Source organism: Paramacrobiotus metropolitanus, unplaced genomic scaffold, assembly GCF_019649055.1.
Source record: "Paramacrobiotus metropolitanus isolate TYO unplaced genomic scaffold, Prichtersi_v1.0 Parri_scaffold0000138, whole genome shotgun sequence".
In the NCBI taxonomy this organism is placed as follows: Eukaryota; Metazoa; Tardigrada; class Eutardigrada; order Parachela; family Macrobiotidae; genus Paramacrobiotus; species Paramacrobiotus metropolitanus.
The window spans coordinates 272,344-298,338 of record NW_026570358.1 but is presented as its reverse complement, the minus strand read 5'-3'; the positions used below and the strand labels follow the sequence as shown (position 1 = coordinate 298,338).

Here is a 25,995-nt window from a genome sequence, read left to right as displayed (position 1 = left end):
AGGTTCCACTGGTTTCACACCAGATCGCAATTGAACGGTGTAAAAGTAGTTCCAACAGTTCCAATAAGTTCCAATAGAGTTCCATAGGTTCCACTGGTGTCACACCAGGTCGCAATTGAACGGTGTAAAAGTAGTTCCAACAGTTCCAATAAGTTCCAATAGAGTTCCATAGGTTCCACTGGTGTCACGTTAGTTCGCAATTAAACGATGTACAGTAGTTCCAACAGTTCCAATAAGTTCCAATAGAGTTCCATATGGTCCATTGGTATCACAGGCTGTTGCAGCGTCTAAATATTCGAAATCTTTGTTTTCGCTTTTAAGGGAAGGTACAGGGAAGCAATGTCTTAGTTACCCTAAACGGGTTAAACTCTCGATTTCGTGAACCATGTACTACATAACGTGGTCCCCGAAGTAGAGCCCGGCACGAGCTGAGCAGCTCGGCTCGGCTCGCGAGCGCTCGGTTACTTCGAGCGAGCAGGCGCTGTTTTGCAAATTTATAAACGAGCCGAGCAACAGGAAAAAATATGCGAGCGAGCGGAGCGAGCGGGATCGCCGGGTGCGAGCGATCACGAGCTTACAGGCTGACTTTATGCGAACTGAAAGAGTTCCTGCGTAAAAATTAGCTTGACCAAGCTGAAAAGGGTCGTAAATCACCGTCACCTTCGCGCTTCGCGCGAACTAGTTTACTAAACTTTTCCTCGACATGTTGGGCTCGGGAGTCAGGAGTCTCGGGACGAAGTAACGATAATCCGTAACCAACAAAGACATTATTGAACCGGTTTCTTAATTCTTTTATAGCTGTGGTGAACATTTCAGACATTTTTATTGCATTTCAAAACACACAAGGAAACGGGAATCAGTTCAAATTTTAGCGAAAAAACGAAGCTATAAAAAACGAATTGCCAATGTGGAAGAGAAGTTATTTTATATGCCCATCTTTGCCTAAGTTTTTGCTTTTTGGGGAGACTAAAATTTTGGAATATCTAATTCGCGCAAAAAAATTTGAAACGTTAAATTATCTCCGCTCACGAGCGAGCCGATTTGCAAAAATAAGAATACGATCGAGTCGAGCGAGCGACAACAAAGTAAAATTGAAAAACGAGCGAGCTGAACGAGCGGAAAGTTTAGGCAAGTGAAAACGAGCGAACCGAGCAGCACTTTTGCTGCTCGTGCCGGGCTCTACCCCGAAGATATCATACCCTTTTTCTTCGGCGCCAACCTAATCCCACTAGCTAAAAAGGACGGCGGCATACGTCCCATCGCAGTTGGAGAAACTCTCAGACGTCTGATATCGAAAGTGGTTAGTCAACGGTGCACTGAGAAGATGAAGGAACTATGTAACAAAGTACAGCTTGGTTTTGGAATCAAAGGCGGAGCCGAAGCTATTATTCACGGGGTGCGCGCCTATTTGGAAACGACCGTGGCAGGGCGGTCTTGTTGGCTGCATTTAACAGGGACTCTGGAGCTTGGTTGAATGCGTTGCCCGCTCCATGTCTTGGAACTTTCCTCAGAGATGATGATGTCAGAATCGGTGTTGCGTTGCGGTTTGGACTACCAGTGGTGGTGGCGCACAACTGTATCGCATGTGGTAAGCAAGTAGACACTAACGGCCACCACGGGTTATCCTGTAATAAGTCAACCAAAGGACGATGGGCGCGGCATAAAGAAATGAATAGTATTACCAAGAATTGTTGTTAGAGCGCCGGTTTTCCTTGTCAACTGGAACCGACCGGCTTATCGAGTGTGAACGGGAAAAGGCCCGATGGCATGACGCTGATTCCTGTCCGCCAAGGGAAACCACTGGTGTGGGATGTAACCAGTTGGTGTACGGTCGCAGACTCGCATGTCACCGGCAGCTACAAGAAACCTGGACAAGTTGCTCAGCTTGCAGAAAATTCCAAACGCCTGACATATTCGTTTATGGAAAATGGAAACTTTTTTTATTCTTTAGTGATAGAGACGTTGGGAGTATTTGGCCCCGCTTTCAGTGAACTGTTGCATTTCATGGGCCGCAAAATTCGAGACTTAACTGGAGAAGCGCGTTCTACTGCTTTCCTTAAGCAGCGTTTCAGCCTGGCCGTTGTTAAAGGAAATGCCACGGCTGTTTTGAGCACGTTGCCTTTTAACCCAAGACAAGATAGAGATTTTGGTTGTTTTTTTTAATGTTTAAATTTTAACTTTCATGTAGTGCACCGGCGCTTGCGATCTTTGTTACCTTAGCGGCTATTGCCCATTAAAATCGTATTCCGACGTACGATGTACACTTCAGCCTGCTTTAGTTAAAATGTCTGCCTTTGAATCGGCTGGTTACGTAGTATCTGGAAACCCCGCCTTAGCCCACACCCCAATATCAGATTGTTCAGTCGCGGCAGACCGTTGAATCTGTTTTGCTCCAGTAAAGCGATCGTGCAGGCTGACATATGGATCATTCGAATGTGTTGCATCCCGGGAAAATGCTGCTTTTTAACTACCAGATTTTGGTCGACCTCCAATATTAGCGCCACCAGACGGGACAGCGGCCTGGCAGCGGGAGCTTCGGCCGTGACATGCTACGGGACACAAGGCGTTATGGTCAGCCCGATTAGCCGATAACACATCCAGCCGATGACATCGGAATGAACCGAATCGCTCGCATCAGCGCGCTCGGCAAATGGAGGATCTCCCCGCGGGCCGCGACCGGGTATGATCATCCGGTGAACGTTGCGGGTCATGACGATTTCGTGACGATTCCTATATCAGCATACCGGTCACGCGGATGGACTTCTTGACATTAAAGAGCGCTCCAGGACAGCCGTTGTCGGCGCAGTATACAAGTGATTGGTCTGAACTGCAAAGAAATGTTGTATTGGTTTTCAGAGCAAGGTTGGCCTGTCATGGCGCTCGCGACAGTCAATCCATGCGGAAGGGGAGGTTCGCTGGGAAGCAACGGGCCGGGAAATCGAAAATACCCTGTGTGACATACCCTGCAGCATACTCTGCAACATACCCTGTGTTACCAGTAACAGTCAGGAAACATGAGACTTTGCACGGCTTTCACCGGAAATCGTACACAGTATCGCGTTAGTATCCTGCTTTGCTGCGGCACACTTGCCACGGCAATCGATCAAACGGTCGTACAAAGATCATTATAGCTTTTGTATCTCGAACCCAGCTGGAAGGTTTCCCTGATGTGTTTTCTCTCCCTTCCCATTGGTCACTGAGCAAAACCTGGAGGTAATCTGCAAATGCAGCAGTATCGAGGGGCTCATATTCCTCGAACATCTCAAGTTACTTGCCAGCCAAATACAGACTGTAACTTCAGCGCTGTTTGACATACTAAGTACAACTCTGTTTGCTTTCGATTTATTGTAGAACAGCCTAGCTGGCAGAATTAACTATTAAAATTTCGCATTCGCGCGCTGCGATCGCTCTTTCGAATGCTTTACACCCCTGTGAAGCCAAATCACTAGGAATGTGTACACTGGCGAAAAAACGTTTTTTGCGCATAATCATCGGTTTGAGGAAATAGCGTACCCGCGCAAATAGCATTTCCAACGGTTTGAATGCAGACAGAAACAGAAAACTCGGATAAAAATTTTTTTGGGAGAATGCTCTTGGACTATTCAGCTCAAATTCAGTTCACACAAAGCACTGCGCGCAGCAGCGGAACACAGCCGTTCTTTGGAATTTACCAGCTTTGGCCAAGCAAAGCTATCGGTGTTTCAAGAATTCAGCAAAGATGACATTCTATGACGGACAGGCACAGTTGCCGTTGCAAGGCAGGTACATTTAACGGCGTTGTGTCATTTCTCACCCAGACTCGTTGCCGTACCCCCCTTACTTCACATCCGCCTTCAGCATACAGTGAAACCTCTGAAATACGCACACCACCGTTCGGAAAATTTCGTGCGTAATAAAGGGGTGTACGTTTCTTCGGGGCGTACGTACTATGAGGTTTCACTGTACTCGCTGCACTATCAGGAGAGTCGGTTGGAGTTACGAACGGACCCTGCGCCAAAGAGTTCACTGTAAACGAGCCAAGTAGCCAAGCATTATCATAGAAAGAAATTACAAAAAGTTAGTAATTACAAGGTTAATTAATGTAGCAATAATCGAAAATTAATATTCTAATTGTATTAACGATTAATACGTACGTACAATAGAAGAAAATGCTTATACCTATGTTAATCTTATACAATCTTTTTTTTGCATATCAACAGTATTATGTTTTGTATCATACGCAAATGACCCAGGAGCATATTGAGGCGTGAATCAAACAAACTTCAATCTGCGCTGCAGATTGACCCTAAGGTAAAACGGTAACGCGGTATGCTGGTCCAGCCCGCAGTTAACACCCGACTGGATCTTTCTCGCTGCTCTGAGGACATTTACCAAGATACGCAAAAACGTACGCGCCCTCGTCTTCCGCCTTGATGGCACGATCCACAAATCAACGGCCGCGGACATGCGCTCAACGCAAACGTCGTGGTTACTGGTCACCAGCAACTGATGCCCATGCTACAGATTCTGTTTGGTCAGGAACTGGGCGTTTTGGCTCCAGAAGTACGTGCTCCAGCCTCGTCCACATTATAGCCGGCGCCCAAGCGAACTCCGCTGGCGATATTGTCGTGTGAAGAAACTCTGTACGGTTTAGTGTAAGAGACTAACCACTTCCCTGCCTTGCTCAGTGGGTAGAACAACTCCCAAATCAATTGTTACAGTAAGAACGGATGGAATAATCAGGAACACGAACCTTCAGAAATCCCTAAGCAATTGTGCTGAGATATACTTCTAACTCCTGGTCGATACACATGCGGGTCGGACGAAGCACGAGCATACCGTGTTTACCACGCTATAATCCGAAGCTAATTACGAACGTCGATAACCACAGAAGATGCTTTACTTCGCTAACGCACAATCATATGCACAACACAAGGGAAGTTAAAAGTTGCCAGTCTAGAGTGATCGAGACTGATGCCGTTATCACAGGAAGCACGATCTTATATAGACTTCTAGGAGCAAGAGATATATCGCTATCAAGATGAGAACAGGCGAATCACAGATAGCAGTAACTGAACAACCGCAGTGACGTAGGTGAAGGGGTACAGTAATTATAGGTAAGAACGTACGTACTAGCATCTATACACGTCACCCCCACAAACGGTTTTTTGCTCCCGCAAACGCAAACAAATCCATCCGTTCCATCCTGTGATTGTGCGACGCTCCATCCTGATCCATCTCCGCGCAATCCACACGTGTCCGTCCGGTGCCCATAATGACTGTACGCCTGATCCGAATGAAATGTGACTTGGTGGGATCTTTGGCGCTCGCTGGCATCCGGAGGTCCACGGTGATTGGAATGGCGGGAGATCCAGGATCCAGGAGGCGTCCGAAGTCCAAAGGGAAGAAGCAAAACAAAAACGAACAGAAAAAGCGAAAATTCAGTGTGATTTGCAACACGGCCAAGAACGAAAGTGCAACCGCACAGTATGGCAGCTACACGGAACACAGCACTTCCGGTTGCGAAATCTGCAGGCTTTCAACGCACACTTTTCCATTTTTCCTTTTCCCAAACAGTCTGAGTTTGACAGCGTTCTTTCAGTTTTAAAATATTAATTTTTACGAAAAGTGCGTTCAAAATTGCACTATATTATCTGGAACATCGAAAATGGTTTACTCTTCTGGTCTGCTTGGAATCTGCTGCGAAGGAAAGACATCTTCGGGACTGCTGTGTGGTGCGTATCGGGAACCCACTACACAGTACTGCTGATGCTGTCTGTCGTTGTTCTGTTGCTGCGCTATCGGGTACCTCGCAACCACTTTTCGTACGGACGATCAAAACCCTCGTTTTGTGGAAGCTTTTTGCAACAATGCTTTCCTGATATCTTACCGTACTGCTTTTCCTACATCCGTCCAAAGGTAAGATTTTAAACATTTTGCAATATACTGTACTGTACATACACGCTAGGTTATACTGCTGTGTTACGCTTCCACTACATCTGCTGGCCAACATTGCTTTTCTGCGCTTGTTGACGACTTTACAACCAAGCCTTCCGTTTTCGGATTTAATTTGAACAACAGGTAAGCCTTTTACTTTTAAAATTTTAAAAACCTATGCTGGGATACATTCAGGATATTGCAGTGTTGCGAAGTTCTGCCACTACAAAATTATTATTAACATTAAAATTTCAACATTTTTCGTTTAAATTAAAAACAGCACAAACGATTAACATATCTGCACGTTTATTTGCAGATATTTTACTGGGAACTGACATCACCTAGCAAACGCATTAAAATTAAATTTTTCGCTTTTTGCAGACTGGCTGCTGACAACTTTTAGGCTCAACATCAGCAGCCTGTGAAAGCGGTGCAGCGCACTCTCCCGCTATGACGGCCGCATTACATTTTCGCACAACGTTGCCATTTGGTTGACATTGCGTACATTTACTTTCGAACTCATCTATGTCAATACTCATATTTGGCCAGTAAAACCGCTGCACTAAAAATGGAGACAGTTCAACGCTAGCACCGTACACTTGATTGTGCACAATTAGCTCGTGAAAGCGCGTAATCAACTCTTTACGCCACTGACAAGGTACGTAGATTTTCGGTGATTTGCCATTGTGGTCTGGTTTTCGGCACACAAGTCCTTCACTAAAAACAAGCTGATCAATTCCCTGCGGTAGAAAGATCGGATGCAATCTTTTCTGATTTTTAAGATCCCGATACCAGCATTTACTATCTACACACTGCTTCTGTATATTCCTCCAGAACTGCAAATCAAAAAAGTCCTGCGTGGTCGCGCATTTGTTCTCCTCTGACAGACTTTCTTTAGGTTTCATCCGGGAAAAAGAATTTGGACTGCGAACATACCGCGGTGATTTCGGACGCTCGTGCACGTTGTCAACATTTCTATGATCGGCCGGTACAGGTACAACGTTAATTGTTTTATTTCCGATTACCATGCATTGTGCAGGTAATTTCACTGTTTGTCTAGGCGGAATCGCCGTAGCTTTACCCCCACAAACTTGACTGGATCCTGTAGCTGTACGACTGACATCCGGACTATCGGGTTTCACATCACGCACAGGCAACTGTTTTACCGCACCCCCACAAACTTGACTGCTCAATATTCTTATTCTTTTGTGGGTGGACACTACCCCCACAAACTTGACTGCTACTGAATGAACAATTCTTTTTAGCAGGAGACGTTTCTACATTAGAAGCAGGAAAAACCTCCATTTTCATGATCTCCATTATGTTGCACTGTGCCGGTGACGGAGCTACTTGCTGTTGCGACAGCGAAGCGTTGCACCGTGCCAATACCTGCGGCGTAGGCTCATACAACCGGGGAAGAACAAGCTCATTGCGGCAGCCACCTGCCGGATGCAAACCGTGACAGCGGTAACAAATCTCAATTCCGTGACACGTATACCATTTATCTTTATTAATTCTACGTTCATCAAAAGCCGACTGGTTGTTTACAGGTGCACCGGGATTCTGCGAGTTTTGATTGACATTATTGTTTCCGTGATACGACTGTCGAAAACCACCGCTGTTATTCCCACGGTAAAAATTATTTCCGCGATTATTATTGTTATTATTATTGCTCGGGCGGTAATTAAATGGATCACACTGTCCGTACTGCGTTTGCCACTGCGAATACTGACCAATCTGCGGCGTTGCTAGCTGATACATCGCACCATGACCATTCTGGTAAGGAAACTGCGGCGCGTGATCATAATTCCTATTTGACTGACGCTGCTGGTAATTTCCATTATTACTATTATTATTATTAAAATTCCCGCGATATCCTGAATTACGCGAATCACCATTTCTCTGCGCAGCGTTAGGCGCAACAGTCCTTTTCTCGGAATTCAGAGACACTTCCATTGTCTCTAATTTTTGTAACCGTTCTGTTATATCGTCCACAGTTTTAACATTCTGCGGGTACAGCTGCGTAAACCAGCTTTCTTTGTTTTGTTTTAGGCCATCCAAAAGGATACCCACACGCTCTTCTTCAGACATCTGCAGTACCTCAAACCAGTGCAGAAAGCTGTCTGTGTACGATGCAACTGTGTCATCTGTACGGAAAATACGGGCGTTCATCTCACGACGTAATTCAGCAGGTGTGACAGCTGAATTAAAATGTTTCAACAGTTTGGGACGGAAGAAGGTAATCCATTGTTCGTTTGGGTTATCTTCAAACAATTTTTTAAACCAGATCGCAGCATTATTTCTGAGAGAAGCGGCTACCGCTCTGCACGTCCTCTCATCATCCCAGTCATTCGACAGAATACACATATCGACGTTATTAAGCCATTGGTCAATCGGACCAGATTTCTTTGCATTTTCATACGGCTGTAAATGCATTAGTTTTTCAGTTCTTCTTGAAGAGTTTTTAGTTTGAGCAATTAACAACTCCAGCATTTTACTTTGATTTTCGATTTGTGCTTTGTTCTGTTCCGTTGCTATTTTATTTTGCTCCACTAACAACTGTACTGCCGATTCTAGGGAAGCACTGGAACACACTGACAAAGCGGGACTTCCACCACGAGGTGAGACTGCACCATGAGCGACCACGCCTGGATGAACATTACCATTATTGTCAACATTTTCAGGCGGAGCATTCTGCTGTGAATGCACGTTACCACATGCACTGTGCCGGTTCTCAACGCGTGATTCGTTTTGTGCAGCGGAAATCGGACGCATGGGAGCCTGTGGCTGCGACTGCAGATGCACCGGAACAAGCGGAGCACCGGAACTGTTATCTAGTATTATTGAACCCGGTGGGGGGCGCACCTGTTGATACGGCTGGGATATATTCAGTCCGGAAGGACCAAAATTCTGCCCGTCGTATTGCGACATACGCGGAGGTACTCTGACTTCACCCGTCCCGACAGGTACTTCCGGTTGGTAAACGGCTTGATCACCGCGTAACGTACATTCTGATTTCTGTAGTGCATTAATTCCTGTTGAAAACCAGCAAATTCTGTCTGCATATTTTTAACCGTTTGATCACTTTCGCGCAGAGCCGTGTTCAGCTGATTATTTTCTCTCCTCAACTGAGTGACTTCTTCCTGTTTTTCATAAGCAGCAGCTTGCGCTTTTTCCTTAGCCGTATTTGCCGTATCGCACGCTGTGCATTTCTTATTTTTAGCAGTAGTATAGTCTTTCTGCGCTTTCTCCTTCGCTTGTTTTTCGTTCGCGTAATCAACTTTCAACTGTGCTATTTGTGCTTGTAATGCTTCTTCATTATCTTTACAGGTTGTTGACAACACTGTACGCGCTGATTGATGCATAAAATCATTTTGGGAGCGACAAATCGCTAACTCTTCTTCCAGTTTGGATACCCGTTCCGATTCTGGTACAAATTTCTGCTTTAATTCCTGCAGCTCATCCCAAAATTTCTTACGCTGCACAGCCATATCATTATAATTTTTCGTCGTTTTCGCATGATTGTATTTTTCATTTTTTAGTTCGTCCTGAACCTGATCGAGTTGATCCTTTAATGACGATACTTCAGTTTTTAAAGCCGCGCTGGACTGGGTATCCCGAGACTGTGCCAGCTCGGAGTTTCGAAACTCTTCCAGTTCTCCCCTGGCGTCTTCCAGGTAAGTTTCGAGTCTGCGATTTACATCTCTCAACAGGTCTCGTTCCTTATAAATTTCATCCAGCTCACCCTTTAATTCATTCATGTTATCCCGGTGATTCAATAAATTTCTTTCGTTTGACCGAACTTTTTCATTTAAACGAAATATTTCTTCGCCCGCTTCGTTAAGCTTAACGCGCGTTTCGTTGTACTTTGCACGAAAAAAATTTTTATCTTCTTGTTCTTTTTCCAGATCAGTATTCAACTGCCGAATCTGACCCATGGACTGAACACTGCTGTTAAAAGAGCCGATCAGTTTGCGAATACTCTTAAACACCGTGCCGGTTGACTGCCGTGCTACAAGGGCAACATCATTATCCGCTTTTGTCGCCTCAAGTGCTTTATCAACCTGCACCACTTTTTCCATAAAAGCGTTATCGGGAGGAGCGAAATCTGTTTCTGCCAGAATTTTCCTCAAATACGACTGCGAAGGATGAACTACCATCACTTCCGACTCTGCCGTAATATTGCCGCTTATAGCCAGATCTTCGTTGAACGACTGATCAAGTTCAAAATTCATCTGATTGCGTTCCGGTGAAACGGCCGCTGACAGGAAGTTTTCTTCATCGGATATCGGCGACTGTGCCGTCGATTCTCTTGTAATTTTCGAAAAATCTATTGGCTTTGCGCCTTCTGATACCACTTCACGCTGATCATCTACCTGAATTAGCTGCTCAACCGGGATGTCAGCTTCCTGTACTGACTTACTTCCAGTCGCCTCTGTCTGTGCGTTTACATTCGACAAGTTCTGTGTACTTTCCGACTGACGAGTCGGTTCTGGAAGCTGCGGCTGCCCGCTAGCAGATACTACTGCTCTTCGCTCTTCCATTTTCTTTTTACACTCAGGCAATTGTTGATTTGCCCGTTTAACCGCTTCGTTAAACTCTTCTTCGGAAACATCCAGATATGTTTCCGGTATACACTGTTCTGATTCTACCCAACCACGGTAGTAGAACGGTGCTCTAGGTTTCGGGTTTGAAAACTGTCCGATTTCCTGGTAGTCAATCCAGGTTTGTCCGCAAAAAGCTTTTGGCTGGCTGGGAGGTTCAACTCCCAACGCCTCGTACATCAGTCCCAAAGGAATTACTTCCGCATTAAATTTAAATTTTTTCTGTTGTGATATTGCCTCACATGGACCTAATATCACACGCTTCGGGTCAATTGTGACCAACTGCGTTGTATTATTTTCATTTATTTTATCCGACATTATGTAGCTGTTATTTGGTAGTTAACCTTTGCGGTTAATCTACCCAAGTCAACTACAATACGTATCTTCGGCTATTGTGCCCAAACACGCTTACAACACACAGCAGCGATTGTGCTACAGTTTAACTGTCCAGTGTTTCACCTTTTAGGTTTGAAACACCAAACAGCACTTATTGCCGTATTCCTATGATTATTTACTGCGGATAACCTTTGCGGTTTATTCCACTGTTAAATTTTACTTCCTACGGGTTCAGGTCAGTCACCGACTACCTGGTTTGTTTACGTTTTCGCAGCCAGCTATCACTGACTACTGATTTGGCTACCGATTTCAGCTTGCCTTTTGTTCTGCACTGCTGAAGATTTTATCTAGGCTTGCCACTGACAATGGCTTAAGCCCTGATTTTATCTACAGCCACTGTCTGACTGCAAGCCAGGCACGCTGACGCTGCTGATTACACTTTATTCACCGCGGTCACTGCTTTGCGCAGACAACCCGGAAATTACCCACTTTTATCTGCTTTCCGCAAAACACCGTAGCCGACCTTTAAGGTTTCGACTACTGATTACTGCGCGAATTTCGGTCCGAATTCAATTATTAAATTTATTGGGTGTGGAAGCACACCCATTTAGCGAGGAAGCTCGCTTTAAAATAAAACCCTTGGCGAGGAAGCTCAGCCACCTTCGGCGTACCTTTCGGTTCGACGCCTTTCTACGGACCACAACACACTGACACACGCAAATACCATCAAATTTCCATCCACAATTTTACTGTAACATCGGGAAAATTACGAACCATCGTTGGGCGCCATGTCGTATTATGTGACTGCCAACGGTACTAAGAAGTACGGATTGACTAACGACTCTCCGGACGGGATTGTCGTAGTCACTATCCCTGCCTTGCTCAGTGGGTAGAACAACTCCCAAATCAATTGTTACAGTAAGAACGGATGGAATAATCAGGAACACGAACCTTCAGAAATCCCTAAGCAATTGTGCTGAGATATACTTCTAACTCCTGGTCGATACACATGCGGGTCGGACGAAGCACGAGCATACCGTGTTTACCACGCTATAATCCGAAGCTAATTACGAACGTCGATAACCACAGAAGATGCTTTACTTCGCTAACGCACAATCATATGCACAACACAAGGGAAGTTAAAAGTAAGTTGCCAGTCTAGAGTGATCGAGACTGATGCCGTTATCACAGGAAGCACGATCTTATATAGACTTCTAGGAGCAAGAGATATATCGCTATCAAGATGAGAACAGGCGAATCACAGATAGCAGTAACTGAACAACCGCAGTGACGTAGGTGAAGGGGTACAGTAATTATAGGTAAGAACGTACGTACTAGCATCTATGCACGTCACCTTTATGTAAAATCCACCTCATACCAGCAGCAACATTATCTATAGTGTAATTCTTTAGTAACAATTTATGGCAAATGATGATCAGCTCGGCGATATCTTGACACTTCCATTCTGTGGGGAGATCGAAAACAGACAGGCCGTTGTTAACGCCGATAACTCCTGCTCGACTGGTTCCGTTTTGGATGATAATCAGATCCATGAGCACCTTCTTGGCCCTTAGTAAATCCTTTAATACCGATACAAATACTCCAGAGGGCTTTGTTGTGATGGCCTGTCTGATAGTCAGAGTTTTGGTGTACACATCACAGCGTCACTGATACACCAGGCCAGCCTGTACACAGCGTCGTGCTCCAAGGGTGCAAACTGTCCCGGTAATGCAGTGTCTGCATCGATGATGACATATTTGGAAGCACCGTATAATGCCGGTAAGCCAAGAAACTGCCATTGTTTTTCGAGTTTATTGCGTTGTATATGAAGTAGATTTGTTTTATTTGGTTGGTGTTTCGTTTTTGTATCTCTTTAATTCGTGTATTATCATGCAATGAGTTATATTAATGAAGGACTAATGAAAAAGCTGCTGTTTGCAGATGGGAGGATCTGGGAGTTGGATTATCCGGTCCTGAACGGAATTCTGTTGGAACTGGATGTACATACCCAAACCGAATGCAAAAAGTATGCTTTGACAGAATTATTAGACTAATGTTCGGCAAAGAATATGGAGTATGGCCAAAATAGCAAATATTCATAAAAACACCCCTTTTTGCTTTTGGAGGGTTTGCACACAATGGAACTTCCTACTGTCGGAACCACGATCACCGATCTTTTCTGTAGATTTTTTCAGAAGTGGCATCTTCTCGACGAAAGATTGTTCGATACGACAGTTCTGCCAGGCCTGCATTAAACACCGGTGATTCCAGATGGCAGCGTCCATTGGACGTCTGGCATCGCGTTGAGCGCATACAAAGCTTAGCGAGGCATTTCCGACTGATACGAACATCCGATCGGCGATATTCTTGTTGACGAGAGGAATGGTGCCCGGGAGCTCTCTATCGGGTTTGAACAGAGCGGCAGCATGATAGAAACAGCGCTAAAGGGCTTTTACATCCAGAGCCTTGATGGAATGCGGGTCCTTAACCGGTACGACAAGCTTGCGATAATGTAGTCTGGTGAACTTTTTGTTCAACAGAGGAGGTCCTTGAAAAGCCGCTTCGGCGGCAACCTGCCATTTGTGGACGGGGAGGTGCTGTGGCGCAGTTCACCATCCAGTCTAGCGTAAGAACTCCAGGAGCAATAGGAAGCCACAAGGAGTTGTGCCGGGCGAAAGACGTTTGGTCCGTTTACTTCATTCCGTAGCGCAACCTGCACGGTCAAATCTCCTTTCTCTTCTATTTGATCGTGAAGGGTCACGATATCCATGTCCAACAGCGGGTGGGCCCAGATGTGACGGGCATGAATCCAGGCAGCACTGACCGTTGCTGAATCGAAGTAAATGAACATTTAGTCGCCAGTATCGGTGATGTCTTGGATATATTCCTGCCACCAAACGCCGGCCATACGCTGCACCAACACCGTGTTTCCGTGATTCAGCTCACGTTCGCTCCGTTTGGGTTCTCGAAAGAGATAAACCGCCATAATTGTGTACTCCATAGGTAGAAGGGCCAGATAAAAGGAGAAAATTAAGGGAAATTTAGCGGTTGGGATAATGCACTACTGTGTGCTATCTGCGGAATGGCAGATTAAGTTCTGATCCTGGCTGGTGAGAGTAGTATATTAACGCTAAATTATGGACTTAGGTGGTTGAAATCGGTTATGATAAAATCGGCATTGAATCCTTCATCTGCGAGGCTACTCGTTCTGCCGTGCTTATTTAATCAGTAAATGGGCAAGTTACTAACGGATGCGGCACTGAAGTCCTTGATATATTACCGCAAGTCAAAGACTAAATTATTTAATGCATCCGTTTCCTGATTTATGCTTCTTCGGTCACAATAAAACACTCAAAAACAGGTCGGGCGAATCCGTGTTTACATGGTCATCATGATAAAAGTAATGCAGCAGTACTGTAATTGGAGCGAAAGGACAATGGCGTGATCAGCCGAAGCCTATAGCAACAGAGTGCAGATGTGCATAAGTTACTATCAGTCTCGGACCAACTGAGCATGAACACTCGGGACGGAAAACCACCCTCAAACTACAGGAAATTAAGCGGTACAGTGGACATGCTGAATGGGGGTTCAAGCGCTAGATCATTATGCGACTTTGCGTCCGGGAAGCGATCACTTCTTCTTCGCTAATTAATCGAATAACGATAATCTTTAAACATAACCTGAGATATTTCACGGCTCCGAAATTTTCGAAATGCGCAGAAAGTTTGGAAAGCAGAATCCCGAGGTGCGCACCGATTGGAGGGAATATTATACTACGTCCAGTATGAAAGCCAAGTCGCTAAGGTCAATGAATGTTTGTAGACCAGCATGGCAGCAGGTGTGGCGCAGGCTGCACCAGCGCAGCAATGGTGTAGCTTGTGCTGGAGACAATATGAATTCTCTTGCGCGTATACCCGACCTAATTAATTTTGTTGTGCCACAGAATAGTACTGTTTAAGTCGAAAAATATCGAGTGAACAGAACGATACTCGTACAATCCACCGGAAAGGCTACCTAACTAATTATGCAATCTTTTAATTTGTATCGAGCGCAGCGAGATGCTACTATTAACTGATCCTCAAGAATAAAAAGTTTGTCTGACGCAACGAAGAGCGTCACGGCACACTTTTCCGATTCCACACATTCAGTACCATGACCCAGTGGTACTGTAGCTCGCGCTATGCAGTGATGTGGTTAACAACCACCACTAGTTAGTTATTACAAAACACGTTTTAGTAAAAATCAGATCTTAAAATTACTACCAAGCCTTGTCATGTCAGTGGGTGCAACGGTGCAGCAGGACAGCTATAAAGGCGATGCACGTGGTATGTTTTGACACCGTGACCGGAAAAAGGAGTTTCCTCCCCGGTTTACCTGGACCTTGAAGTCAATTCGCCATGCTAGCCTTTAAAGACGACATACATGTGTATGTGCTTGACGGCTATTCGCCTCAAGACTCCGTGAAAACATGTTTGCGTCAACTAAAATTTGGGAAGAACTGAGAACAGAAGAACTTTTGGAGAACAGAAGATATGCGTGCGCGATTGTCTTGGACCAGCGCATTTTTGTATGCTGTGACCTCATCGACGGTTTTTCGCCTTCGTCACAGATGGAAAACTACGATGCTGAAATTTGAATTAGAAAAATCGATATTTCAACCATGAACATTTTTTGATAAGTGGCTTGATTAAGATTTCTTTTACCAAAGTACAAAATAATATGGTTGTACAATTTCCGAAATGAACATTCCCGCGTAAATACAACGCTTGCGAGTGGAGAACAACAAGGTAAGTTAAATTGCGCTAAAGGGCATCAAGAGTTTTTGGCGGCTACTAACTGCAAAATATAAACAATGCAACGTGCCTTGTTTGAAAAACCAGGTTTACGTGTATCTGTACTTATTGTTATCGAAGTTTTAGTCTGTTGAGTTTTGGGACAATTGTTCTAAAAATTTAACAGCACAGCGAAAAACTTATAATCATTTACTTGCATTCGGTTACCAGCCGAAAACGAACTGCAGAACAAAGCAAAAATCGGATCACTTGGAGCCAACAGTACTAGAATAGGTCATGAGTCGGTCACTCATGACCACAAGAACAATGACTCTGTTAACACAACGCGCATATTACATCTTCCAGTCTCCAGACAATCAACGGTTGCTACGCCGTCAGTAATAGGCTAAATATTAGCAAAATCTTTAAATCAGAAAAATCTTATAGTATGGCTACAGCCGCACTCACACCAGACACAAAAACATCTAAATCGATCGCAGACGCAGTTATTTCTGTTCACAGAGAGGTAAGCTGCCTTATTCCGGAATCCGATATTGCACTTTCATCCAGCGGACATGAGCGTACCGCAGCTGCAAGTGGAGAAAGAGTTCGCCCGCCACCAGGTCGCGTGGCATCGAAAGATCGATTAAGGTGACGGTTTCCGTTTGCCGTGTCAACTTGTGATCCATACACCAGGCCAAGCGGTACATACTGGTGTGCGACCATGGGATGAACCTGCGAATGTCCACGGTGATGTGCCGTTTCCCTTCATGGTCAGCCAAGATCTCCCACCACTGTGGACAGACCCTACAGTTAACAAGCTATGAGGACTAGGTTGAAAAATATTCTGTCCAAATTATTTTGCGCGAGCCGCGAGGATACACTGCCAATGTGCCATCCCAACTGAGTTGCTCGTTTATGTCCAAATTTTATATCAGTTATTAAAGACTTTTGAAATTGGTATACAGTTGTATTAGTTCAGTGCCTTACTTCTTTTAAATTAATTATTATGACTTAAGAGAATTCCCTGCAGACATATCGAATAAGTACATACTCATACGCGCATCGTTGATGGTTCAGTCCTGGCGATTTCGACAAGTACAGAAAGGAGCTTTACAATGGTAGCGTAGTGCAGCTTTGGAAGCTACAGTACTTTCGAAAATGCATGCATACTGAAGTGCTTTTTCCGCCCTGTTTTCCCAAGCGATACAGGCACTGGGAAATCCCACTCACCGCACTAGCCTCGCTTGAGTGTGCAAGTCGGTACTATACAGAATCTCGGCTAATACGTCCAACGATAAATCGAAAATCCCACAATCTGCAACCGGTGCATTTACATTTCTGATTTACTCAAAATTTAAATGTTGGCAAGGCTTGCAAAACTTTGAAAGATTTCAAGTCTACTTAAAAATAACCGACCTTCGTCGCAGACAGATCCTTCGGTGGAAGACTGCTCGAAAAATAGCACGTCACTCGAAAGTAATAGCTTGCCAGGCAAATAATATTCTTCACACGCCGTAGCCAAGAGCTCCTCATCCCAAACCGCCCATCTATGCGCATAGTCCGCTTCACATTGCACACTAACAAATGTTAGCTGATCGTTGCCCAACCTAACGAAGAAACGGTGTGTGATGGGACTTTTTATCCCATAACGTGTTGACGATGATCCAGCACGTGCGACACACTTTCTCATGCTGTCAACATCCAATGGCTTAAGCCGTGCGTCCTTTATGGGGACTACATACTTGCGGCAATACAAGCCGTTTGAATTGAATTTAGCAAGCGGCAGAGGTTGACTGAGGTTGTAATAATGGGTAATCTGCCACAGACGCACAGCCATGCAAAGAGATGGAACCATGTCATCCAGTCTGACATAAAGCAGACCTTTGCTCACCGTTGGCAAAATAAGGCTTGCTGGCCGAAATATGTACGGTCCATGGTCCTCCCGTCGCAAGGCTACCCGCACCATAAAACTGCCGTTCTCCTTGATTTCTTTGTCAATGGAATATGTGCTCTTGTCCATAAGGGGATGTGGCCAAACCTGACGCGAATGCATCCAGCAGGCGGGAGAAGTTGTGGAGCCGAAATTCACGAACAGATTTTCACCATCGACATCCTGAACGTATCCCAGCCACCATTCTCCGTTGTGTTGCAGAACTAACACAATGTTTCCATTGTTCAGCACTCCGTCGCTGTCTAACGAGTTCTCAAAAGGATACTCACCCAGCGGATCCATAGTAAAGCGAATGGATTAAAATACCATCAGATGCCTAAAGTACCTTTTCGGAGATCTTATAAAGCGAAAAGAAGAAATAAAAATAACGAAGAGATGCGGCAAGCAAGAAAAGTGAAGTGCGAAGGGCATCAACGCTTCTGGTAGAGGCTTAGCAGTGGCAGCCTTGGCTTAACCGAACTTGTCAAGCCGCACTTTGCTCAGTTCATACCGGACATACCGGAAAAGAGCTGTCACAGCTTTTAAATTTTACTCCCAGCCGTTGCTAGAGTAGGGTTATTTAAGTTATTAAACAATCATTATGATGCTCACTGGTGCGACAGAGAAGCGCTGCCTGCTTAATTGTTACGAAGAAAAAATCGAAAAATTCTAAGGACCCCCGATTCACTTTGCAGTTATACCGGCATCTGGCCAGCTACCGGTACTCGTGATCATCCCGCGTTTTCACCGCCGATTCAATAGTGCCAACATGGAAGCGCAGCTTTTTACCCATGACAGCCAGAAAAATTTTAACGAACAGGTTGGCTTTCGATTTCTCACAATCAGAAAGGTGTTGCGCTTTTCTTTGCAAAAAAATGAATGATTATCGAGTTTAGAAATTATGACGTGTGCCCAGAAGGCAGATGTGGGGCCAAGAGTCAAGGTCATTTTTGTCGCGACACCAATAGAACAGGCAAATTGTTTTTAACCAATTTAAAAATTAACAATCACTAAACGTGTGCTCGCATACTCCAACATTTTAGTTGCTCCATTTTGATTGAATTGAGTGTCAACAGCAAGCTGTCAACAGGTATTTCAGAGCGCCCAAAGTGCCACAGCACACAGTGCTTGGTAAAGTGGTATACGACATGTTTGCAGATAGCAAAACCCAGGTAACTTCAGATATCAACGCGATTATTAAAATTAATGTTCACTGATAGTAGGCATGTGCTAATGTTATAATTTCATAACAGTACCGAACGATAAGCGGCGTTTTGCTGATAATTACTAGTATTAGCTATCAAGTTCCAGACTTGGCCCATCTTTTGGTGGAGGTGAAATTTTTTCCCATTTTTCCCAGCCCATCTCACCTTTGGGTGAAATGAGGATGAGGTGGGAAAGAGCCGCAGATGAGGTGAGATGGGCTGGGATTGTTGAAAGTTGGATGGGATCCAGAAAACAAATAAAAATAAAAAAATGTTGATATTTTCATCTGTTTTTCAGGCTAGAGCATGTAAAATGCACCATCTGAGCTCCAAAACTGAAATTTTCAGAGGCTCCGCGCGGATTTTATCAATAAGTAAACATATTTTCTTGGGAACCAAAATTTTTTTTCGCCCAGCAACTCTATGGTATGCGGAAAAACTTGCGAAATTAACGACGCTGAGCCTGTAAAAAATGGGGATGGAAATGAGGTCCAAAAGGTGAGATGGGCTGAAAATTTGAGTAGCCGGAGGTGGGCTGGGCTGGGAATAAAACTGTGAAGGTGGGGGTGGGGTGAAAGTGGGAAAAGCGAAAATGGGCCAAGTCTGCTATCAACATATCGATGCCGACGGGTCGTTACTCGTTACGGTTTTGTGTTAACTGTAATTTTCAAGTTTGTACTGCACCTTTGTAGTATTTTACACTGAATGTAATGCATAATGCAAGACAAAATGATTTGCAGTTCGAACGTATGATTGCTTATCAAGAGAATATAATAAGCTCGCATTATTTTTTTGAGTAAGGGTTTCGGTTGCTAGCTAATCATTACACGAAGGTAAAACTTTTCGTTGCGAAATGGAGCCTGAGGGAACCGTGGTTGAGCTTAGAAGTACTGTACTTGTCGATATCGCTACAACAATGCACATTGTATTGGGAGGGCCTCTTTTGGGATTGTCTACACTGCAGCTGTTACCGACTGCGGGGATCACATCGCGGAAACCGAAGTGGCAGTAAAGGCCATTCAGCTAGACAAGAAAGGCCACTGGGATGATAAAGAAATGTTTAACCGAATGCAGGACAAGCTGAAGTTACTGCTGGATTTTAATACTGAATACCTGGTAGGATATTTTAAAATTACAATTATCACGCCACATGCAGGGAGACTTTTTTCGGTGGAGATGGAATTGCGTAACGTAACGGTTACTTTTTTGGTGGAGCTCATGATGGAATTTTGATCTGGTAAGGTTAACCTATTTATTGTGATGTTTGGATGTAGGGGAAGAAATGGCTAATTTCTTTCTTAAATGGAGACCTTGGAACTAGAATGAAAGAGCTGCAACAAGCTGGAAACCGTCTCGATTATTCGGTAGTAAAGCGTTACGCAAAAGATATTGCCGACGGACTAAGCTATTTACATAACAGAGCTTTTATTCATGGAGATCTGAAACCAGGAAACGTCTTATACGGACCATACATGGTGGCGATGAAAGATTAATTCTGTGTGACATGGATGATTTAGTGCAAATGCAGGACCGAAGTACGTGTTCTTGAGATCTGAGATCTCACCCATCTTCGAGGCACTATTGGGTATATGGCGCCTGAGATGCTGCATTCTTTTGTTTCGCTGAACGATAGTGGTGCTAAACAGAACAACCCTGGAAGAAAAATAGACATATGGAGCTTGGGATGTATGATACTGAAGTTGTCGTATTTCATAAGCAGTCGTCACGATTAATGTTTGTATAAAGGGATGACAATAATCGAGGCGGAAGATAACAAAATGAATTATAATCGGTATATGACCTTGGTCGCCGAGGGTTCCGCCCCTCTTATACCGGTTCTGACTCACCCAAATCTGGCCAAGTGCACTGAACGTTGTCTTCGAATTCACGCGAAGACAGGATCTCAGCAGATCAAGTGCAACATCTGCTGTCGAAAGCGGAAAACGCGAACTTCAAGCAAGTTGTGTTGTTGCTGCATCAAAAATCTGTTTTCACGAGTGATGGTTTTACTCGTACTACATCGTCTGTTACTTATCATCACGCACAAACATTTCCCCCTTTTACTAATACGATAAGAACATTTCCGCTTCCGGTGCAGTTCGCAGAAAATCAGCACTTGCTCAAATTTACAGCTTTAAATAGTAGCGCTGTATTGTGCCAGACCGAACGTAGAGGCCATCTGGATAACGCTAGTTTCTTCGAAACAGCAGTGTGGGATTTGGCCGAACAAACGTGTCTTCGTGTTCCTTATTTTTCACAGGACAAAAGGCTTAACCACGCCGTTACAATGTATAACAAGATTTTTTTACGGATGGTAATGAGCATTTGCTGCTTTTATATACATCGTCACCTTCGACTATTATCAGTTTAGATGTGCCGAATAGGTTCGTGAACGGTGAATGTGTTTTTACATCCGCGCTTCGTATGTCCGTTGTGACATGCACTTTACTCATAGTCATACGCGTACAAGCATCAATAAAACCATAAGTAGTCTTTTTTTTGGCAGACCGCCATCGATTTTTATATTTCGGAAGATTTCAGATTTTGGACGGCGTGCAGCTGGGCGACAAGATAATTTATATTATGATGCCAACTAGCGACACAGCTGTGAATGCGATGTTTGTAGAATGTTTTGATACTATGACCGCCGAATGGAGCAGCCTCCCAGATTTACCCGGCATTCGAGTTCAGTTCGCCATGCTTGCCTTTAACAACGATATTTACGTTTTCGGGGGCTGTTCCCCTTAAGGTTCCTTGAAAACATGCTGGCGTTTGAGAATGTAAACTTAAACTTGGGAAACAATGGGACCGCTTTTGAAAAAAGGCGAGATGCTTGCGCGTTTGCCTTGGATCAGCGGATATATGTATGCGGCGAACTCATCGAAATAAAAACAGACGGAACGCCGCCCTCATCATTGATAAAAAGCTACGACTTTGCACTAGGAGTATGGTTTTTTTTTCAGCCGATAACGTTTCCAGACAAGCGGTTTGAAGGTGACCTTTCGTTTTGCCGAAGTACAAGCACTGTACTACAATTACCGATTTCAACAACTATTCCGACTTAAATGTGAATGCATAACGCTTTGCACCAATGTGCTTCGCTACTGCTGCAGAGGAGCCGAGTCATTGCGGTGTCATACCCAATTAAACTTGTTATGCGGCAGTCGAAGCGATAAACAGCTTACATTGTTAGCGGACCCTACCGTAATTTAAAGTCATGATTACTTCCATTCTTTCTTTGTGGGCAATTAATTTACATAGCTGAAAAGCTTGCAGGCACAATTTTTGAAAACCAAATTAAGGAGAAGTTCTTCAAGTACACCAATTATCGTCGGATGGGTTGGTGTCGTTGGTCTAACGACTTCAGTCCGGTAAGAACGGGTTAGCTACTTCTACTACCATTTACCAGCAAGTGATTGTTAAAAGGTACCGGAAATTCTACTAAGATAGTATCTGAAGCGTGGCATATTATATTGCGGATCATAACAAATATAAAATTTGCTTATGGATGTTCAAGTATGTATACCGCTCAAGCATATTTTTATCTCACAAAATACAACAGCGCAGTTAAACATCAGTAACGCTACAGAAGCATTTCCTTCAAAATCCGAATAAATTATGTACTGTATAACGCTGGTCATAATAAATTATTAAACTACCAACCGTAGGAATGAAAAGCCAAATCGCAAACAACAAAATTAAATTTACGGAAAACAAAAGGCGTAATTAAAAGGCGATGTGGTTATATTGATGTTGTGCACAATTATGTACTGAATGGAAACGCCTGGTGCATTCTATTCTCGCATTTTAAAGCTGAAATGTTCATAGTACAGTGCAAGCAGTAATATCGTAAAATATTCCTTCTTAGGGTTATCAACGGCAAACTCAGCGGTGGAACCATGGCTCCAAATAACGGCTTAATGGGCACCTTGGTTCTGGATCGCGGTCCCCATTTAGACGGTCTCCGGTGGCGGTGACCCGGTTTGTTCTTCGACTCGGGCAAGAAGCTTGTGATTATTATCGATGTAGATGAGATCGTTTCCGACGGAAACACTTCGCGAGATGACAAGCTCTTCCACGACTATACCGGCAATTAGCGCGAGAACCATTCCCAGCATGACCAGATGTCCGGTAAGATCGGTCTGGAACGCGTGGTGGACTGAGCCCCACATGCCAAGCGAAGCAACGAAGGGCTGGGCGCCAGAAGCGACCGCGAAGAACCATACAATAACCATGAGGAACAGGTACACGACACAGGCTCGGCCAACGCAATTACTAATCTCCCGATCTTCTCCGACGAACATTAAATTTCTGTTGCCACAAAACACTCGCACACATGCCACCACCGAGCCGACACCCCATAACAGCTGCATCCCATACAATGGGATCGTAAAGAAGACGAAGGCCAGCGTTTGCATCACCGGAAAAATGTGGGCAGAAAACAGAAGTCCTGAAAGCAAATCATATACAGGTGTACATAGATTCAAATCTGGAAGTTATTTACAAATGCAACAATTTTTTGGTATAAATACAATAAATCGGAAAGTTAATGTGGTATATTTTCTCAGCAAAATTCTCGGATCTACCTCTGGAATCAGGTCGAAACGTTTTTATTCTTGCCCGATGTTCTGTGATACAAAAACGTCCTATTATACCGTATGTTATTAGCTGCTGTCTGCTGGTATTACGAGTAATTGTTGGGCTGCTATGAATTGTTGGGCCCTTAAAGCTAGTGTTTGCTTCTTCGTTCGATATACAGTACAAGCCAGGCTACGAATTAAGCCTATAAATTTGTAGGTCGGCTTGTACCACCTGGGATACAGGTGCAGAATAGATCGAAATTGTTGACACCCACGGGTGCTATCGATTGCTTGGAGGATAATCGATTAAGGTATCTACCTAGTCGACTCATAGATGACATCATTACAAACGCAAGGGCGTGAAATAAAGCAACGTTATATTTAACGCCAGCGCCACCATCATATCCTGTGGAACAGAGAGCCGACACGAAGAGTAACGCCGGTTTATGCGCCAAAGTCAGTGGAAATTAGATTAGCACCAACTGAATATACCCATATTTGGCACTCTGCTTACCCCATACAAGTTCGATAACTACATTATTCTTCAAAGCTTCTAAATAAACCAAAACGGTATGGCCAACCCCGTATTAATGGTTAAAGGAAAATCAAGCAAATAAATTATTTGGATATCTTGAAATTTAAGACGAAAGTCGGGGATGTAAGCTTTAGAGGGCTATCGGCTGCTTAGATATAACGTTATATCCAGTTTTGGTGCAGAGAAATGCTAGAAGAGCTTGCCGAAAATAAAATAGTGACAGTAGATTAGAACCTTTCTTACCGTAGAAAAAGTTGTAGAGATTTGCGGCGAATCCCGCAATTGCCAACAGGACTTGCACAATGCTAAGTGCCAGCAGACTGCCGGCATCTTCAGGAAAATTCCGTAGGTTCTGCATCGTACGGTCAGTTTAGCAGTCAAAAACGGGGCGTAAACCGGTTCTTACGTTGCTCTGTTTTAGAGTAGCAGCTCCTTCTGGCGATGTCAAATAATGCTGTTGTACCAGAAACTGAACAGGTTGCCCGGAACGTCCAAAGGAATATTTTACGTAGACTGCATAGAGCACGCCACTGTACGCTGTAAAACTATATGAGCTGTTGATCGACAGCCTTCAGCATTAACAGTGAGGCGGTACTTGAAAAACCAGATGCAGTGCAACGTATTGATCTTACCTACCGTTTAACGTATTTTATTGTTTCCGGAGCATTGCTATGTACAGTACATGTACAATACCGTAAACCAATCTGGACATTTTGTATTGCGCCTATAAAACGTCTAGAGTTAGTCAGGTACTCCGTACTCGTAGTCCCGATGCCAGGGCACATCGGTAACCTCTTTAGCAGTGGCTCCATCGTAGCTGCTACGCTTGTATACCTGTGTCAGATACTGGTAAAAGTACGCCGACCTTCGCTCGTAACGGATCGCTTAGAAGGATCGCAAGCCTTTATACGATACTCAAGGTTGTATAAGCATTAGCAGAAGTACAGCAATTACGCAACTAGCAACAGATTAGTGCTGGTGCAGATACCTGCTTGATTACTGTATGTCATCTGGACCGACTCTATGGACAACCATAAGTTTCGTAAATACCACATTGACTGGACACTGATCGCGAAAGACTGCAGCAAATACAAATTAACACTAGAATCTTCTAAAGTTTCTCCGTGATACAAGCATAAGAATCTAGCACATGTAAAACAAGTGTCGCACATAATACGCAGCGATGTGCAGCACCGATAATAGTTACAACTATGGTTTCTGTACACCCTTGTACATGTATAGTAGAGTACTCTGTAGTATTATACAGTACGAGTACTAAAAGTCTGCCTGCTCTTTTGCCTAATGAAACTGTATCCCGCTGGCTACACGCATTCCTATGCTCTGCTGCCAAAAGCAAGGTTAGTGTTGATAATTTAATTTTTTGCGGTTTTGACTGGTTTCTAATAATTTTTTACCTGGCGATGTCAGACATTCAGAATGTTGTTGGATGGCAATAATTAAAAATACGCTGGTTCTGGGACAACTGAGAAATTTTTTAATAAGCTTTTTGCCATCCAATTTAGAGCAGGAAGCGCGGTCACATATCCATAATCAAAACAAAAAAAATTACAGTAATATGAAACAGATAGATGCCATGAAAATTACTCTGTAGTTTAATTTCTATTCCCTATTGGTTACTATTCGCTATTTTAAATTGTCACTGTCGGCTATAACAAAACACATACAACATAACACAATGGTGTTCATTGTCGATGGGATCATACGTATAAAAATATCATCCAAAACCCTGCAGACTGAATACCAGCCTTTTTTCCGGCATATAAAAAGAAATATAATGGATGGCTTTCATCAGTAGCCAGAGAGTGTACGGCCAGCTTAGTTAACGAGGAAATATCCACAGTCTTCCAATCAACATCATCCCACAATTTCACAGATCCACCCACCCCGAATCCCTTGTACCTAGGATCAAAATAGTATGATAAATAGTCAGTTTTTCTTGTTTTATATTATTTAAATTCGGATCAGCTGGGGAAATTTGGTCAAATGTTATTTACGCAGCTCTTACTTTTTTATGGCTGCATCAGATTCAGAATGTGTTAAGGAGTAAATTCAATTCGAAAACTACTGTGTAATCGTTTGTAATGATACAGGGT

General features: G+C 43.9%; 2 protein-coding genes and 1 long non-coding RNA gene across 3 annotated transcripts; 1 reads left to right on the top strand and 2 right to left on the bottom strand.

The window, feature by feature from the left end:
• Nucleotides 1-6,496: 6,496 nt before the first annotated feature.
• Nucleotides 6,497-7,210, top strand: LOC129599138 (uncharacterized). The gene is made up of 3 exons (XR_008691881.1): nt 6,497-6,574; nt 6,815-6,910; nt 6,977-7,210. It is a non-coding gene; the product is annotated as an uncharacterized LOC129599138 (long non-coding RNA).
• Nucleotides 7,211-16,129: 8,919 nt separating this feature from the next.
• On the bottom strand, nt 16,130-17,864 carry LOC129599130 (uncharacterized). The gene is made up of 4 exons (XM_055497271.1): nt 17,560-17,864; nt 17,048-17,178; nt 16,862-16,946; nt 16,130-16,435 (listed from the first exon to the last, which is right to left on the bottom strand). The coding sequence occupies exons 1-4, from the start codon at nt 17,862-17,864 to the stop codon at nt 16,165-16,167; spliced, it is 792 nt and encodes a 263-aa protein (XP_055353246.1). The 3' UTR covers nt 16,130-16,164.
• A 4,528-nt stretch (nt 17,865-22,392) lies between these two features.
• LOC129599134 (uncharacterized) lies at nt 22,393-24,371 on the bottom strand. The gene is made up of 2 exons (XM_055497275.1): nt 24,125-24,371; nt 22,393-23,216 (listed from the first exon to the last, which is right to left on the bottom strand). The coding sequence occupies exons 1-2, from the start codon at nt 24,237-24,239 to the stop codon at nt 22,720-22,722; spliced, it is 612 nt and encodes a 203-aa protein (XP_055353250.1). The 5' UTR covers nt 24,240-24,371; the 3' UTR covers nt 22,393-22,719.
• Between the last annotated feature and the right edge of the window lie 1,624 nt (nt 24,372-25,995).

Bases quoted from the DNA above. Each gene is read 5' to 3' on its own strand.
- LOC129599130 (XM_055497271.1), bottom strand. From the start codon at position 17,864: ATGGATCCGCTGGGTGAGTATCCTTTTGAGAACTCGTTAGACAGCGAC. The intron at 16,947-17,047 runs GTCGGTTATTTT...CACCGGTTGCAG, and splicing joins AGGATCTGTCTGCGACGAAG to ATTGTGGGATTTTCGATTTA. The intron at 16,436-16,861 runs GTGAGTGGGATT...TGTTAACTGTAG, and splicing joins ACTCAAGCGAGGCTAGTGCG to GGTCTGTCCACAGTGGTGGG.
- LOC129599134 (XM_055497275.1), bottom strand. From the start codon at position 24,239: ATGCAGAACCTACGGAATTTTCCTGAAGATGCCGGCAGTCTGCTGGCA. The intron at 23,217-24,124 runs GTAAGAAAGGTT...ATTTGCTTTCAG, and splicing joins TCTCTACAACTTTTTCTACG to GACTTCTGTTTTCTGCCCAC.